Source organism: Gobius niger (genome assembly GCF_951799975.1).
Source record: "Gobius niger genome assembly, chromosome: 13".
Taxonomy (NCBI): Eukaryota; Metazoa; Chordata; class Actinopteri; order Gobiiformes; family Gobiidae; genus Gobius; species Gobius niger.
Window position 1 is genome coordinate 164,572 of NC_136864.1, and position 13,030 is coordinate 177,601.

The 13,030-nt window shown below is 50.1% G+C and overlaps 1 protein-coding gene across 2 annotated transcripts in view; it reads left to right on the top strand.

Annotated features, from left to right (window-relative positions):
* Positions 1–13,030, top strand: part of pik3r4 (phosphoinositide-3-kinase, regulatory subunit 4) — a gene marked incomplete at its 3' end in the record, with an annotated part of 63,265 nt that overhangs the window by 10,717 nt on the left and 39,518 nt on the right. Inside the window, exons 4-11 of one of the 2 annotated variants that reach the window (XM_079569312.1) lie at positions 992–1,161; positions 1,247–1,498; positions 1,563–1,684; positions 6,875–7,008; positions 8,464–8,671; positions 8,987–9,014; positions 9,477–9,823; positions 12,716–12,850. In XM_079569312.1, coding sequence (XP_079425438.1) covers positions 992–1,161; positions 1,247–1,498; positions 1,563–1,684; positions 6,875–7,008; positions 8,464–8,671; positions 8,987–9,014; positions 9,477–9,823; positions 12,716–12,850 — 1,396 coding nt within the window. Of the gene's footprint in view, positions 1–991; positions 1,162–1,246; positions 1,499–1,562; positions 1,685–6,874; positions 7,009–8,463; positions 8,672–8,986; positions 9,015–9,448; positions 9,824–12,715; positions 12,851–13,030 lie in introns of both variants that reach the window. The other variant, XM_079569313.1, reaches the window with a different exon arrangement.

Genomic DNA, 13,030 nt, shown 5'->3' on the forward strand with positions numbered 1-13,030 from the left:
CACGTCTCCTCCTCTCTCATGTGTCCTCTCTCATGTCTCCTCCTCTCTCATGTCTCCTCTCTCATGTCTCCTCCTCTCTCATGTCTCCTCCTCTCTCATGTCTCCTCCTCTCTCATGTCTCCTCCTCTCTCATGTCTCCTCTCTCACGTCTCCTCCTCCCTCATGTCTCCTCCTCTCTCATGTCTCCTCCTCTCTCATGTCTCCTCCTCTCTCATGTCTCCTCCTCTCTCATGTCTCCTCTCTCATGTCTCCTCCTCTCTCATGTCTCCTCTCTCATGTCTCCTCCTCTCTCTCCCTCCTCTCTCATGTCTCCTCCTCTCTCATGTCCCCTCCTCTCTGTTGTCTCCTCTCTCACGTCTCCTCCTCTCTCATGTCTCCTCTCTCATGTCTCCTCTCTCATGTCTCCTCCTCTCTCATGTCTCCTCCTCTCTGTTGTCTCCTCTCTCATGTCTCCTCTCTCATGTCTCCTCCTCTCTCATGTCCCCTCCTCTCTGTTGTCTCCTCTCTCACGTCTCCTCCTCTCTGTTGTCTCCTCTCTCATGTCTCCTCCTCTCTCATGTCCCCTCCTCTCTGTTGTCTCCTCTCTCACGTCTCCTCCTCTCTCATGTCTCCTCTCTCATGTCTCCTCCTCTCTCTCCCTCCTCTCTCATGTCTCCTCTCTCATGTCTCCTCCTCTCTCATGTCCCCTCCTCTCTGTTGTCTCCTCTCTCACGTCTCCTCCTCTCTGTTGTCTCCTCTCTCACGTCTCCTCCTCTCTGTTGTCTCCTCTCTCACGTCTCCTCCTCTCTGTTGTCTCCTCCCTCACGTCTCCTCCTCTCTCTCTTCCTCCCTCATCTCTCCCTCCTCTCTCACGCCTCCTCCTCCTCTCTCTCTCCTCCTCTCTCATGCCTCCTCTCTGTTGTCTCCTCCCCCCTCACGCCTCCTCCTCTCTCACGCCTCCTCCTCTCTCACGCCTCCTCCTCCCTCACGCCTCCTCCTCCTCTCCCTCCAGGACCCGTCTCTGCCTCTGACCAGTTACCGGCAGGAGCTGGAGGAGCTGAAGATCCGCCTCCACTCGTGCCACAACTGCCTCCCGTTCCACAAAGCGTCGCTCACGGAGAAGGCGGCCATTTTGTTCCGGCAGTACGTGCGGGACAACCTGTACGACCGCATCAGCACCAGGTCCTGTCTCCACGCGTTCCCAGATGTTCCCAGATGTTTCCCTGTGAGGAACACGCGTGTGACGCCCCTCTGTCTCCCCCCGCAGGCCGTTCCTGAACAACACGGAGAAGCGCTGGCTGGCGTTCCAGATCCTGGCGGCCGTGGAGCAGAGTCACCGCTCCGGCGTCCGGCACGGAGACATCAAGTCGGAGAACTTCATGGTGACGTCGTGGAACTGGGTTCTGCTCACGGACTTCGCCAGCTTCAAGCCCACGTTCCTGCCCGAGGACAACCCGGCGGACTTCAACTACTTCTTCGACACGTCGCGGAGACGCACGTGCTACATCGCCCCCGAGAGGTGGGGTCCGGAACTCGCCCTGAAGCCGCCGTGGTGTCCGTATCTAACCCTGCTTGTTCCTCAGGTTCGTGGATGGAAGTCTGTTCACCGCCGACACCGACCCGACCACGCCCCTCGTCGACCTGACCAATAACAACCAGCGCAGCCGAGGAGAGCTGAAGGCCGCCATGGACATCTTCTCTGCAGGTATGACCGCCTTTCACAGATGAGCTCACAGAGGGCTTCACGAAGAACAAGGTCCTGGATCTGCTGCTGTAGCTCTGAGGTCCTGATGCTGCTGTAGCTCTGAGGTCCAGGATCTGCTGCTGTAGCTCTGAGGTCCAGGATCTGCTGCTGTAGCTCTGAGGTCCAGGATCTGCTGCTGTAGCTCTGAGGTCCTGGATCTGCTGCTGTAGCTCTGAGGTCCTGATGCTGCTGTAGCTCTGAGGTCCTGGATCTGCTGCTGTAGCTCTGAGGTCCTGATGCTGCTGTAGCTCTGAGGTCCTGGATCTGCTGCTGTAGCTCTGAGGTCCTGATGCTGCTGTAGCTCTGAGGTCCTGGATCTGCTGCTGTAGCTCTGAGGTCCAGGATCTGCTGCTGTAGCTCTGAGATCCAGGATCTGCTGCTGTAGCTCTGAGGTCCTGATGCTGCTGTAGCTCTGAGGTCCTGATGCTGCTGTAGCTCTGAGGTCCTGGATCTGCTGCTGTAGCTCTGAGGTCCTGATGCTGCTGTAGCTCTGAGGTCCTGGATCTGCTGCTGTAGCTCTGAGGTCCTGGATCTGCTGCTGTAGCTCTGAGGTCCTGGATCTGCTGCTGTAGCTCTGAGGTCCAGGATCTGCTGCTGTAGCTCTGAGGTCCTGATGCTGCTGTAGCTCTGAGGTCCTGGATCTGCTGCTGTAGCTCTGAGGTCCTGGATCTGCTGCTGTAGCTCTGAGGTCCTGATGCTGCTGTAGCTCTGAGGTCCTGGATCTGCTGCTGTAGCTCTGAGGTCCTGATGCTGCTGTAGCTCTGAGATCCAGGATCTGCTGCTGTAGCTCTGAGGTCCTGATGCTGCTGTAGCTCTGAGGTCCTGATGCTGCTGTAGCTCTGAGGTCCTGGATCTGCTGCTGTAGCTCTGAGGTCCTGATGCTGCTGTAGCTCTGAGGTCCTGGATCTGCTGCTGTAGCTCTGAGGTCCTGGATCTGCTGCTGTAGCTCTGAGGTCCTGGATCTGCTGCTGTAGCTCTGAGGTCCAGGATCTGCTGCTGTAGCTCTGAGGTCCTGATGCTGCTGTAGCTCTGAGGTCCTGATGCTGCTGTAGCTCTGAGGTCCTGGATCTGCTGCTGTAGCTCTGAGGTCCTGATGCTGCTGTAGCTCTGAGGTCCTGGATCTGCTGCTGTAGCTCTGAGGTCCTGGATCTGCTGCTGTAGCTCTGAGGTCCTGGATCTGCTGCTGTAGCTCTGAGGTCCTGGATCTGCTGCTGTAGCTCTGAGGTCCTGATGCTGCTGTAGCTCTGAGGTCCTGGATCTGCTGCTGTAGCTCTGAGGTCCAGGATCTGCTGCTGTAGCTCTGAGGTCCTGATGCTGCTGTAGCTCTGAGGTCCAGGATCTGCTGCTGTAGCTCTGAGGTCCTGGATCTGCTGCTGTAGCTCTGAGGTCCTGGATCTGCTGCTGTAGCTCTGAGGTCCTGATGCTGCTGTAGCTCTGAGGTCCAGGATCTGCTGCTGTAGCTCTGAGGTCCTGATGCTGCTGTAGCTCTGAGGTCCAGGATCTGCTGCTGTAGCTCTGAGGTCCAGGATCTGCTGCTGTAGCTCTGAGGTCCTGGATCTGCTGCTGTAGCTCTGAGGTCCTGATGCTGCTGTAGCTCTGAGGTCCTGGATCTGCTGCTGTAGCTCTGAGGTCCTGATGCTGCTGTAGCTCTGAGGTCCTGGATCTGCTTTACAAACATCACAGCTTCACCTCAGTTTAACTTTGACACAGATTTAGCCACTTTTCAAACCTCCTGTGACCATATTTGGAAACAGGACTTTAATAAAGGGTTTTAATAAAGTCTCCATCGCGTCTTCAAAGCACGTCCAGCTGCTCCGTGTGCAGGTCAGTCCCACGCCTCAAAATAACTCCTCCCATCAGCGCGAGCGTCTCGTCTTCTCTCGGGTCAGTCTCATGATCGATCACAAACACAAACGCTCCGTCTAAACTCGCCTTTTACACGAGATAACAACAAATAATCCAGAAACAGAAACCTGCAGTGACACTGATGTCAAAGCTCCGCTAACAGCAACGAAACACTTCCTGACAAAATAAAAGGCGTCAATGTTCCAGCCGCTGGGAGAGGGTTTGAAATGTTACTTAATAAATGAACCTAATATTTTAGGTGCAAATGGACACAAATCTCGTTTTTGTGGGGTTTTTTTTCCATTTTTTTTTCATTTTTTGTCACATTTTTGTCGTTTTTTTTGTCATTTTTTGTCGTTTTTTGTGGGTTTTTTGTCGGTTTTTTTTGTCATTTTTTGTCACATTTTTGTGGGGGTTTTTTTCCATTTTTTTTTCATTTTTTTGTCATTTTTTTTGTCGTTTTTTGTCACATTTTTGTCATTTTTTGTCGTTTTTTAGTCGTTTTTTGTCATTTTTTTGTCATTTTTTGTCACATTTTTGTCGGGTTTTTTGGTCATTTTTTGTCATTTTTTTCATTTTTTTTCTTCATTTTTTGTCACATTTTTGTCGTTTTTTGTCATTTTTTTGTCATTTTTTGTCACATTTTTGTCGGGTTTTTTGGTCATTTTTTGTCATTTTTTTCATTTTTTTTCTTCATTTTTTGTCACATTTTTGTCGTTTTTTTTGTCACATTTTTGTCGTTTTTTGTCATTTTTTTGTCATTTTTTTTTGTCATTTTTTTGTCATTTTTTGTCACATTTTTGTCGGTTTTTTTTGTCTTTTTTTGTCGTTTTTTTAGTCATTTTTTAGTCATTTTTTAGTCATTTTCTGTCATTTTTTGTCACATTTTTGTGGGGTTTTTTTTTCATTTTTTTTCATTTTTTTGTCATTTTTTGTCATTTTTTGTCGTTTTTTTTATTCATTTTTTTCTTTTTCTTTTTTCTTTTTTTGTCACATTTTTGTCATTTTTTTCATTTTTTTTCTTCATTTTTTGTCACATTTTTGTCATTTTTTTTGTCACATTTTTGTCGTTTTTTGTCATTTTTTTGTCATTTTTTTTTCATTTTTTTGTCATTTTTTTGTCATTTTTTGTCACATTTTTGTGGGGTTTTTTTGTCATTTTTTTTCATTTTTTTTGTCATTTTTTGTCACATTTTTGTCGTTTTTTTTGTCTAACAGCAACGAAACACTTCCTGTTGTCCCGACAAAATAAAAGTCGTCAATGTTCCAGCCGCTGGGAGAGGGTTTGAAATGTTCAGTAATAAATGAAACTAATATTTTAGGTGCAAATGGACACAAGTCTCATTTTTGTTCATTTTCCTGGTTCATTTTTTGTCATTTTTTGTCACATTTTTGTCAGTTTTTTTAGTCTTTTTTTGTCGTTTTTTTGTCGTTTTTTTAGTCATTTTTTTTGTCATTTTTTGGGTCATTTTCTGTCATTTTTTGTCACATTTTTGTGGGGGTTTTTTGTAATTTTTTTTCATTTTTTTTTTTTATTTTTTGTCACATTTTTGTCGTTTTTTTTGTCTTTTTTTGTCATTTTTTGTCGTTTTTTTTAGTCATTTTTTTCATTTTTTGTCACATTTTTGTCGTTTTTTTGTCGTTTTTTTGTCGTTTTTTTGTCGTTTTTTTGTCGTTTTTTTGTCGTTTTTTTGTCGTTTTTTGTCACATTTTTGTCACATTTTTGTCGTTTTTTTGTGTCTTTTTTAGTCGTTTTTTTGTCGTTTTTTGGGTCATTTTCTGTCATTTTTTTGTCATTTTTTTCCTTAATTTTTGACAATTTTTTGTATTTTTTTGGTCAAATTCTCTCGGGTCAGTCTCATGATCGATCACAAACACAAACGCTCCGTCTAAACTCGCCTTTTACACAAGATAACAACAAATAATCCGGTCCAAGGTAAAAACGAAACAGAAACCTGCAGTGACACTGATGTCAAAGCTCCGCTAACAGCAACGAAACACTTCCTGTTGTCCCGACAAAATAAAAGGCGTCAATGTTCCAGCCGCTGGGAGAGGGTTTGAAATGTTCATTAATAAATGAACCTAATATTTTAGGTGCAAATGGAACAAATCTGTTTTTTGTTCATTTTCCTGGTTCATTTTTTGTCATTTTTTGTCACATTTTTGTCGTTTTTTGTCATTTTTTTGTCATTTTTTTGTCGTTTTTTGTCACATTTTTGTCGTTTTTTTTTGTCGTTTTTTGTCGTTTTTTTGTCGTTTTTTTAGTCATTTTTTGGGTCATTTTCTGTCACATTTTTGTGGGTTTTTTTTGTCATTTTTTTTCATTTTTTTTTTCATTTTTTGTCACATTTTTGTCGTTTTTTTTGTCATTTTTTGTCGTTTTTTTGTCTAACAGCAACGAAACACTTCCTGTTGTCCCGACAAAATAAAAGGCATCAATGTTCCAGCCGCTGGGAGAGGGTTTGAAATGTTCAGTAATAAATGAAACTAATATTTTAGGTGCAAATGGAACAAATCTCGTTTTTGTTGATTTTCCTGGTTCATTTTTTGTCATTTTTTGTCACATTTTTGTCGTTTTTTTTGGTCTTTTTTTGTCGTTTTTTTAGTCATTTTTTGGGTCATTTCTGTCATTTTTTGTCACATTTTTGTGGGTTTTTTTTTTCATTTTTTTTCATATTTTTTTTCATTTTTTGTCACATTTTTGTCGTTTTTTTTGTCATTTTTTGTCGTTTTTTGACGTTTTTTTGTCGGTTTTTTTAGTCATTTTTTTTTCATTTTTTTTTCATTTTTTTGTCATTTTTTGTCACATTTTTGTCGTTTTTTTTGTCATTTTTTGTCGTTTTTTGTCGGTTTTTTGTCGGTTTTTTTAGTCATTTTTTTTTCATTTTTTTTTCATTTTTTTTTCATTTTTTGTCACATTTTTGTCGTTTTTTTTGTCATTTTTTGTCGTTTTTTGTCGGTTTTTTGTCGGTTTTTTTAGTCATTTTTTTTCCATTTTTTTTTAATTTTTTTGTCATTTTTTGTCATTTTTTGTCGTTTTTTTTAGTCATTTTTTTCCTTTTTTTTGGTCATTTTTTGTCACATTTTTGTCAAATAGAAATAAAGGCCTGTCTGTAATTGTGGCCTGGTTCCAATAAAGGCCTGGTCCTGATGCCCTGGAGGAAATAAAGGCCCGGGCCTCTATTAGAGACTTTACGGTACTTGCAGGTTGTGTGTACTCGTGTGTACTCGTGTGTACTTGTGTGTACTTGTACTCACAGGTCGTGTGTACTTGTACTCACAGGTCGTGTGTACTTGTACTCACAGGGTGTGTGATCGCGGAGCTGTTCACTGAGGGCGTCCCGCTCTTCGACCTCTCTCAGCTCTTGGCGTATCGCAGAGGCCTTTACCAAACCGAGCACGTGCTGATGAAGATCGAGGACCCCTGCGTCCGCGACCTGGTACCTCCTCCCTCTCATCCTCCTCCTCCTCATCCTCATCTCTCTCTACCTCCTCCTCCTCCTCCTCCTGTTCTGTGACCTGGTAGCTCCTCCTCCTCCTCCTCCTCATCTCTCTCCTCCTCATGTGTCTGTGACCTGGTAGCTCCTCCTCCTCCTGTTCTCTGACCTGGTAGCTCCTCCTCCTGTTCTGTGACCTGGTAGCTCCTCCTCCTCCTGTTCTATGACCTGGTAGCTCCTCCTCCTCATCCTGTGACCTGGTAGCTCCTCCTCCTGTTCTGTGACCTGGTAGCTCCTCCTCCTCCTGTTCTGTGACCTGGTAGCTCCTCCTCATGTGACCTGGTAGCTCCTCCTCCTCCTCCTGTTCTGTGACCTGGTAGCTCCTCCTCCTGTTCTGTGACCTGGTACCTCCTCCTCCTCATGTGACCTGGTAGCTCCTCCTCCTGTTCTGTGACCTGGTACCTCCTCCTCCTCATGTGACCTGGTAGCTCCTCCTCCTCCTGTGACCTCGTACCTCCTCCTCCTGTGACCTGGTAGCTCCTCCTCCTCATGTCCTGTAACCTGGTAGCTCCTCCTCCTCCTGTGACCTGGTAGCTCCTCCTCCTCCTGTGACCTGGTAGCTCCTCCTCCTCATGTCCTGTAACCTGGTAGCTCCTCCTCCTCCTGTGACCTGGTAGCTCCTCCTCCTCCTGTGACCTGGTAGCTCCTCCTCCTCCTGTGACCTGGTGCCTCCTCCTCCTCCTCATGTGACCTGGTAGCTCCTCCTCCTCATGTCCTGTAACCTGGTAGCTCCTCCTCCTCCTGTGACCTGGTAGCTCCTCCTCCTCCTGTGACCTGGTAGCTCCTCCTCCTCATGTGACCTGGTAGCTCCTCCTCCTCATGTGTCTGTGACCTGGTAGCTCCTCCTCCTCCTGTGTCTGTGACCTGGTAGCTCCTCCTCCTCATGTGTCTGTGACCTGGTAGCTCCTCCTCCTCCTCCTGTGACCTGGTAGCTCCTCCTCCTCCTGTTCTTTGACCTGGTAGCTCCTCCTCCTCCTCCTGTGTCTGTGACCTGGTAGCTCCTCCTCCTCCTCTTCCTGTGACCTGGTAGCTCCTCCTCCTCCTCCTGTGACCTGGTAGCTCCTCCTCCTGTGACCTGGTAGCTCCTCCTCCTGTGACCTTGTAGCTCCTCCTCCTCCTGTTCTCTGACCTGGTAGCTCCTCCTCCTCCTGTGACCTGGTAGCTCCTCCTCCTCCTGTGACCTGGTAGCTCCTCCTCCTCCTGTTCTGTGACCTGGTAGCTCCTCCTCCTGTGACCTGGTAGCTCCTCCTCCTCCTCCTGTGACCTGGTAGCTCCTCCTCCTGTGTCTGTGACCTGGTAGCTCCTCCTCCTCCTGTGACCTGGTACCTCCTCCTCCTCCTCCTGTGACCTGGCTCCTCCTCCTCCTCATGTGACCTGGTACCTCCTCCTCCTCCTCAGGTGGCCCACATGGTGCAGCTGGACCCTGAGGAGCGCCTCTCTGCTGAGGAGTACCTGAAGCAGCAGCGAGGCCGGGCCTTCCCTGATGTTTTCTACAGTTTCCTCCAGAACTACATGGTCCAGTTCACCGAGTCGCTGCAGCCGGCGGACGATCGAGTCCTGCTGGTCCACCGGGACCTGGACCACATCCTGGACCGCCTCAGCTCAGGTCAGACCCTCCCCCTGGACCACAGGCTCCTCCCACAGACCACACCCACAGACCACAGACCACATCCTGGACCGCCTCAGCTCAGGTCAGACCCTCCCCCTGACCACAGACCCTCCCACAGACCACAGGCTCCTCCCCCTGGACCACATCCTGGACCGCCTCAGCTCAGGTCAGACCCTCCCACAGACCACAGACCCTCCCCTGGACCACAGACCCTCCCACAGACCACAGGCTCCTCCCCCCTGGACCACAGACCCTCCCCTGGACCACAGACCACACCCACAGACCCTCCCCTGTCTCCACCTCTCTCCTCAGGCTCCTCCCCTGGCTCCTCCCCCCTGGGCTCGTGCTGGTGTCTCTCTCACCTGTCCCTCCTCTCTCCTCAGGCTCCTCCCCTGGCTCCTCCTCCCCGGGCTCGTGCTGGTGTCTCTCTCACCTGTCTCCTCCTCTCTCCACAGGCTCCTCCCCCGGCTCCTCCTCCTCTGACTCCTCGCGGGAGGAGCAGGGCCTCACGGTGCTGGTGTCTCTCTCACCTGTCTCCTCCTCTCTCCTCAGGCTCCTCCCCCGGCTCCTCCTCCTCTGAGCTCGTGCTGGTGTCTCTCTCACCTGTCTCCTCCTCTCTCCTCAGGCCCCTCCCCCGGCTCCTCCTCCTCTGAGCTCGTGCTGGTGTCTCTCTCACCTGTCCCTCCTCCTCTCTCCTCAGGCTCCTCCCCCGGCTCCTCCTCCCCTCTGGGCTCGTGCTGGTGTCTCTCTCACCTGTCCCTCCTCTCTCCTCAGGCTCCTCCCCTGGCTCCGCCCCTGACTCCTCGCGGGAGGAGCAGGGCCTCACGGTGCTCGTCTCCCTCGTCACCTCCTGCCTGCAGACTCTGAGCTCCTGCGACAGTAAGCTGGCGGGTCTGGACCTGGTCTTGAGGCTGGGTCCTCGTCTGGGCGTGGACATGCTCCTGGACCGCCTGGCGCCGTACCTGCTGCACCTGTGCGCCGACGCCACGCCCCGGATCCGCGCCCAGGCCCTGCGCACCCTCACCCGCGTCCTCGCCATGGTCAACGAGGCGCCGCGCAACGACACCAACATCTACCCCGAGTACATCCTGCCCGGCATCGCCGCGCTGGCCCAGGACGAGGCCAGCATCGTGAGGCTGGCCTACGCAGGTGAGGAGGAGCCAGGGGAGGGGGAGGAGCCAGGGGAGGAGCCAGGGGAGGAGCCAGGGGAGGAGCCAGGGGAGGAGCCAGGGGAGGAGCCAGGGGAGGAGCCAGGGGAGGAGGGGGAGAGTACATCCTGCCCGGCATCGCCGCGCTGGCCCAGGACGAGGCCAGCATCGTGAGGCTGGCCTACGCAGGTGAGGAGGGAGGGGGAGGGGCCAGGGGAGGAGCCAGGGGAGGAGCCAGGGGAGGAGCCAGGGGAGGAGGGGGAGAGTACATCCTGCCCGGCATCGCCGCGCTGGCCCAGGACGAGGCCAGCATCGTGAGGCTGGCCTACGCAGGTGAGGAGGGAGGGGGAGGAGCCAGGGGAGGGGCCAGGGGAGGAGAGGGAGGAGCCAGGGGAGGAGCCAGGGGAGGAGGGGGAGAGTACATCCTGCCCGGCATCGCCGCGCTGGCCCAGGACGAGGCCAGCATCGTGAGGCTGGCCTACGCAGGTGAGGAGGGAGGGGGAGGAGCCAGGGGAGGGGCCAGGGGAGGAGCCAGGGGAGGAGCCAGGGGAGGAGGGAGGGGGAGAGTACATCCTGCCCGGCATCGCCGCGCTGGCCCAGGACGAGGCCAGCGTTAGGTGTGTTTAAGATGCCGTTGCGGCTCGCCTGGATGATCGGCGAGAGTAGCCGGCGCAACGGGGGCGGAGAAAAAAGGTCTGAAGCCAATCCGACCCCTCCACATGCAGAGAACAACGAGAGTCGCCTCAGATCACGCAGCGTCTCGTTCAGATATCGCGTTCATTTAAAGTTTATCCTAAATAAAAGTCATTCACCTCCTGCTCTGTTTCCTTTACTCCAGAGACATCATTCTTCATCAGAGAAAACTTTCCCATTTGTTTGTTTGTTCAAGTTTGTGATAAAACACGTCCTTTTAAATCATTAATTTGTTCTGAAAAGCATCAAACATGAGCTCTATTTTAGGGGGCGATGCAAAACTGTAATAGTTTCAGCCATAGTGTATTTGTTCAGATCTAAAGAGGAGAGAGGAGGGGGCGAGGAGCACGTTTGTGATCACAGCAGACTCGTATCCAATCACCTGAGCGTGAGCCGCGGACAGGTGGGCGTTTTCCCATCATGCACGGGGCCGTGGAGCCGCTGCAGTTGCCTCTGGAGAGATGCAGCGGCTGATCAAGTCGGCTGCTCTCGTTGGGGTCTCACGATCTTTCCGTGCCCCACGTGCCCGTGACATCAGAGCCCGTCTGGAGCAAGTCGGACAGAAATCTAACCGGCATGTCTGCAGTCGGCTGTCAAAACTGCGTCCGTCTGGCTCATCTCAAACACACCTATCGTGAGGCTGGCCTACGCAGGTGAGGAGGGGGAGGAGCCAGGGGAGGAGCCAGGGGAGGAGCCAGGGGAGGAGGGGGAGAGTACATCCTGCCCGGCATCGCCGCGCTGGCCCAGGACGAGGCCAGCATCGTGAGGCTGGCCTACGCAGGTGAGGAGGGGGGGGGGAGGAGCCAGGGGAGGAGCCAGGGGAGGAGGGGAGGAGCCAGGGGAGGAGGGGGAGAGTACATCCTGCCCGGCATCGCCGCGCTGGCCCAGGACGAGGCCAGCATCGTGAGGCTGGCCTACGCAGGTGAGGAGGGGGAGGGGCCTGGGGAGGAGGGGAGGAGCCAGGGGAGGAGCCAGGGGAGGAGGGGGAGAGCTCAGCCTTTGTGGGGGAGGAGGGGGAGAGTTCAGAGAGGGGGAGGTTTTGGGCCTGGTTTAGTCCCTGATACAATAATGTTGAGCTGCAGACCCGGAGCCGAGACAGATCCACCGTGATAGTGCGCCCTCTGCTGGTAGCTCAAGTTTTACAGTTGTATCGTTGGGATTATTTTGTGTAATATAGAATGTGTTGACATGTAACTTAGTTTAGGCGACAGGTGCTGTTATTTGGGTTATTTTATGAAATTAAAACTGTGTGTTTTACTCCTTTCATTGTATTTTGTAGGACAGAGCCTTAGTTTGTTCATTTGTTCAATAAGGGACAGAGACAATATTTTGGAACAAAATCACACATAGTAACGGCCGGTGCTGTGTCAGTAAAGAAAGGAGAGAAATCACAACATTTGCATCTGCAAATGTTAGTTTGCAGATGCAAAAACACAGTAAAAAATAACATTTGTACCTAAATTCAGCAGCTTCTTTCTGTCAACTTCACTAAAACCAAAGATCAGCACTGACGTCATTAATGTGAAAAATCAAATGTTGTAATTCTGGGCTAATAATGATAATAATAATACGGTCAAAACTAGTCCGGAATGACATATACAGGCAACTATGTGCCATTAATAATGGTGCCATAACTTTTTTTAAATTGTATTTGTCCTTTATTTATCCAGGATCAAACTCGTCCAGGCCAAGATTCTGTCAAATTAAAATATGCAATAATTTGCCACAGAAAGTAAAAGACCCGTATACATAATTATTAATAAATAATATATATTTACTTTACAGCCTGTAATTGCACTTTTTGGGCATCATGTCATTGGGATTATTTATTGTTTTTACTCATTTACAACGAGCTTAAGCGCTATCTTAAGCAGAAAATTAATCTTATCTTTATCAAACGACAGAAGCATCTACGATTGGTTCATAAGAAATCAAAAAATGAAATAACTGGGTTAAAGTCTCACGTTCGCTGATCAAATCAATCTTCCCAAGACCTGATACCGTCGTGTATCCGTCTGTACCAGCAGAGGGCGCACTCTCACGGTGGATTTGCTTTATGGTGTTTCTGTCTCGGCTCCGGGTCTGCAGCTTCCCCTACTCCCCTGATATGTGTGTGTTATCCCCTCACTCACGGCGCCCCCTGCTGTCTGATATGTGTGTATTATCCCCTCACTCACGGCGCCCCCTGCTGTCTCCGTAGAGAACATCGCTCACCTGGCGGAGAGCGCTCTCAGGTTCCTGGAGCTCGTCCAGGAGAATCACGTGAACAACAACGAACAGGAGCTGAACGAGGAGCAGGAGGAGGCTCTGCAGCACAGCCACAACTACGACTCAGGTAACTGTTAACTAACTAACTAACTAACTAACTAACACACACAACTACGACTCAGGTAACTGTTAACTAACTAACTAACTAACTAGCACAACTACGACTCAGGTAACTGTTAACTAACTAACTAACTAACTAACTAACTAACTAACACACACAACTACGACTCAGGTAACTGTTAACTAA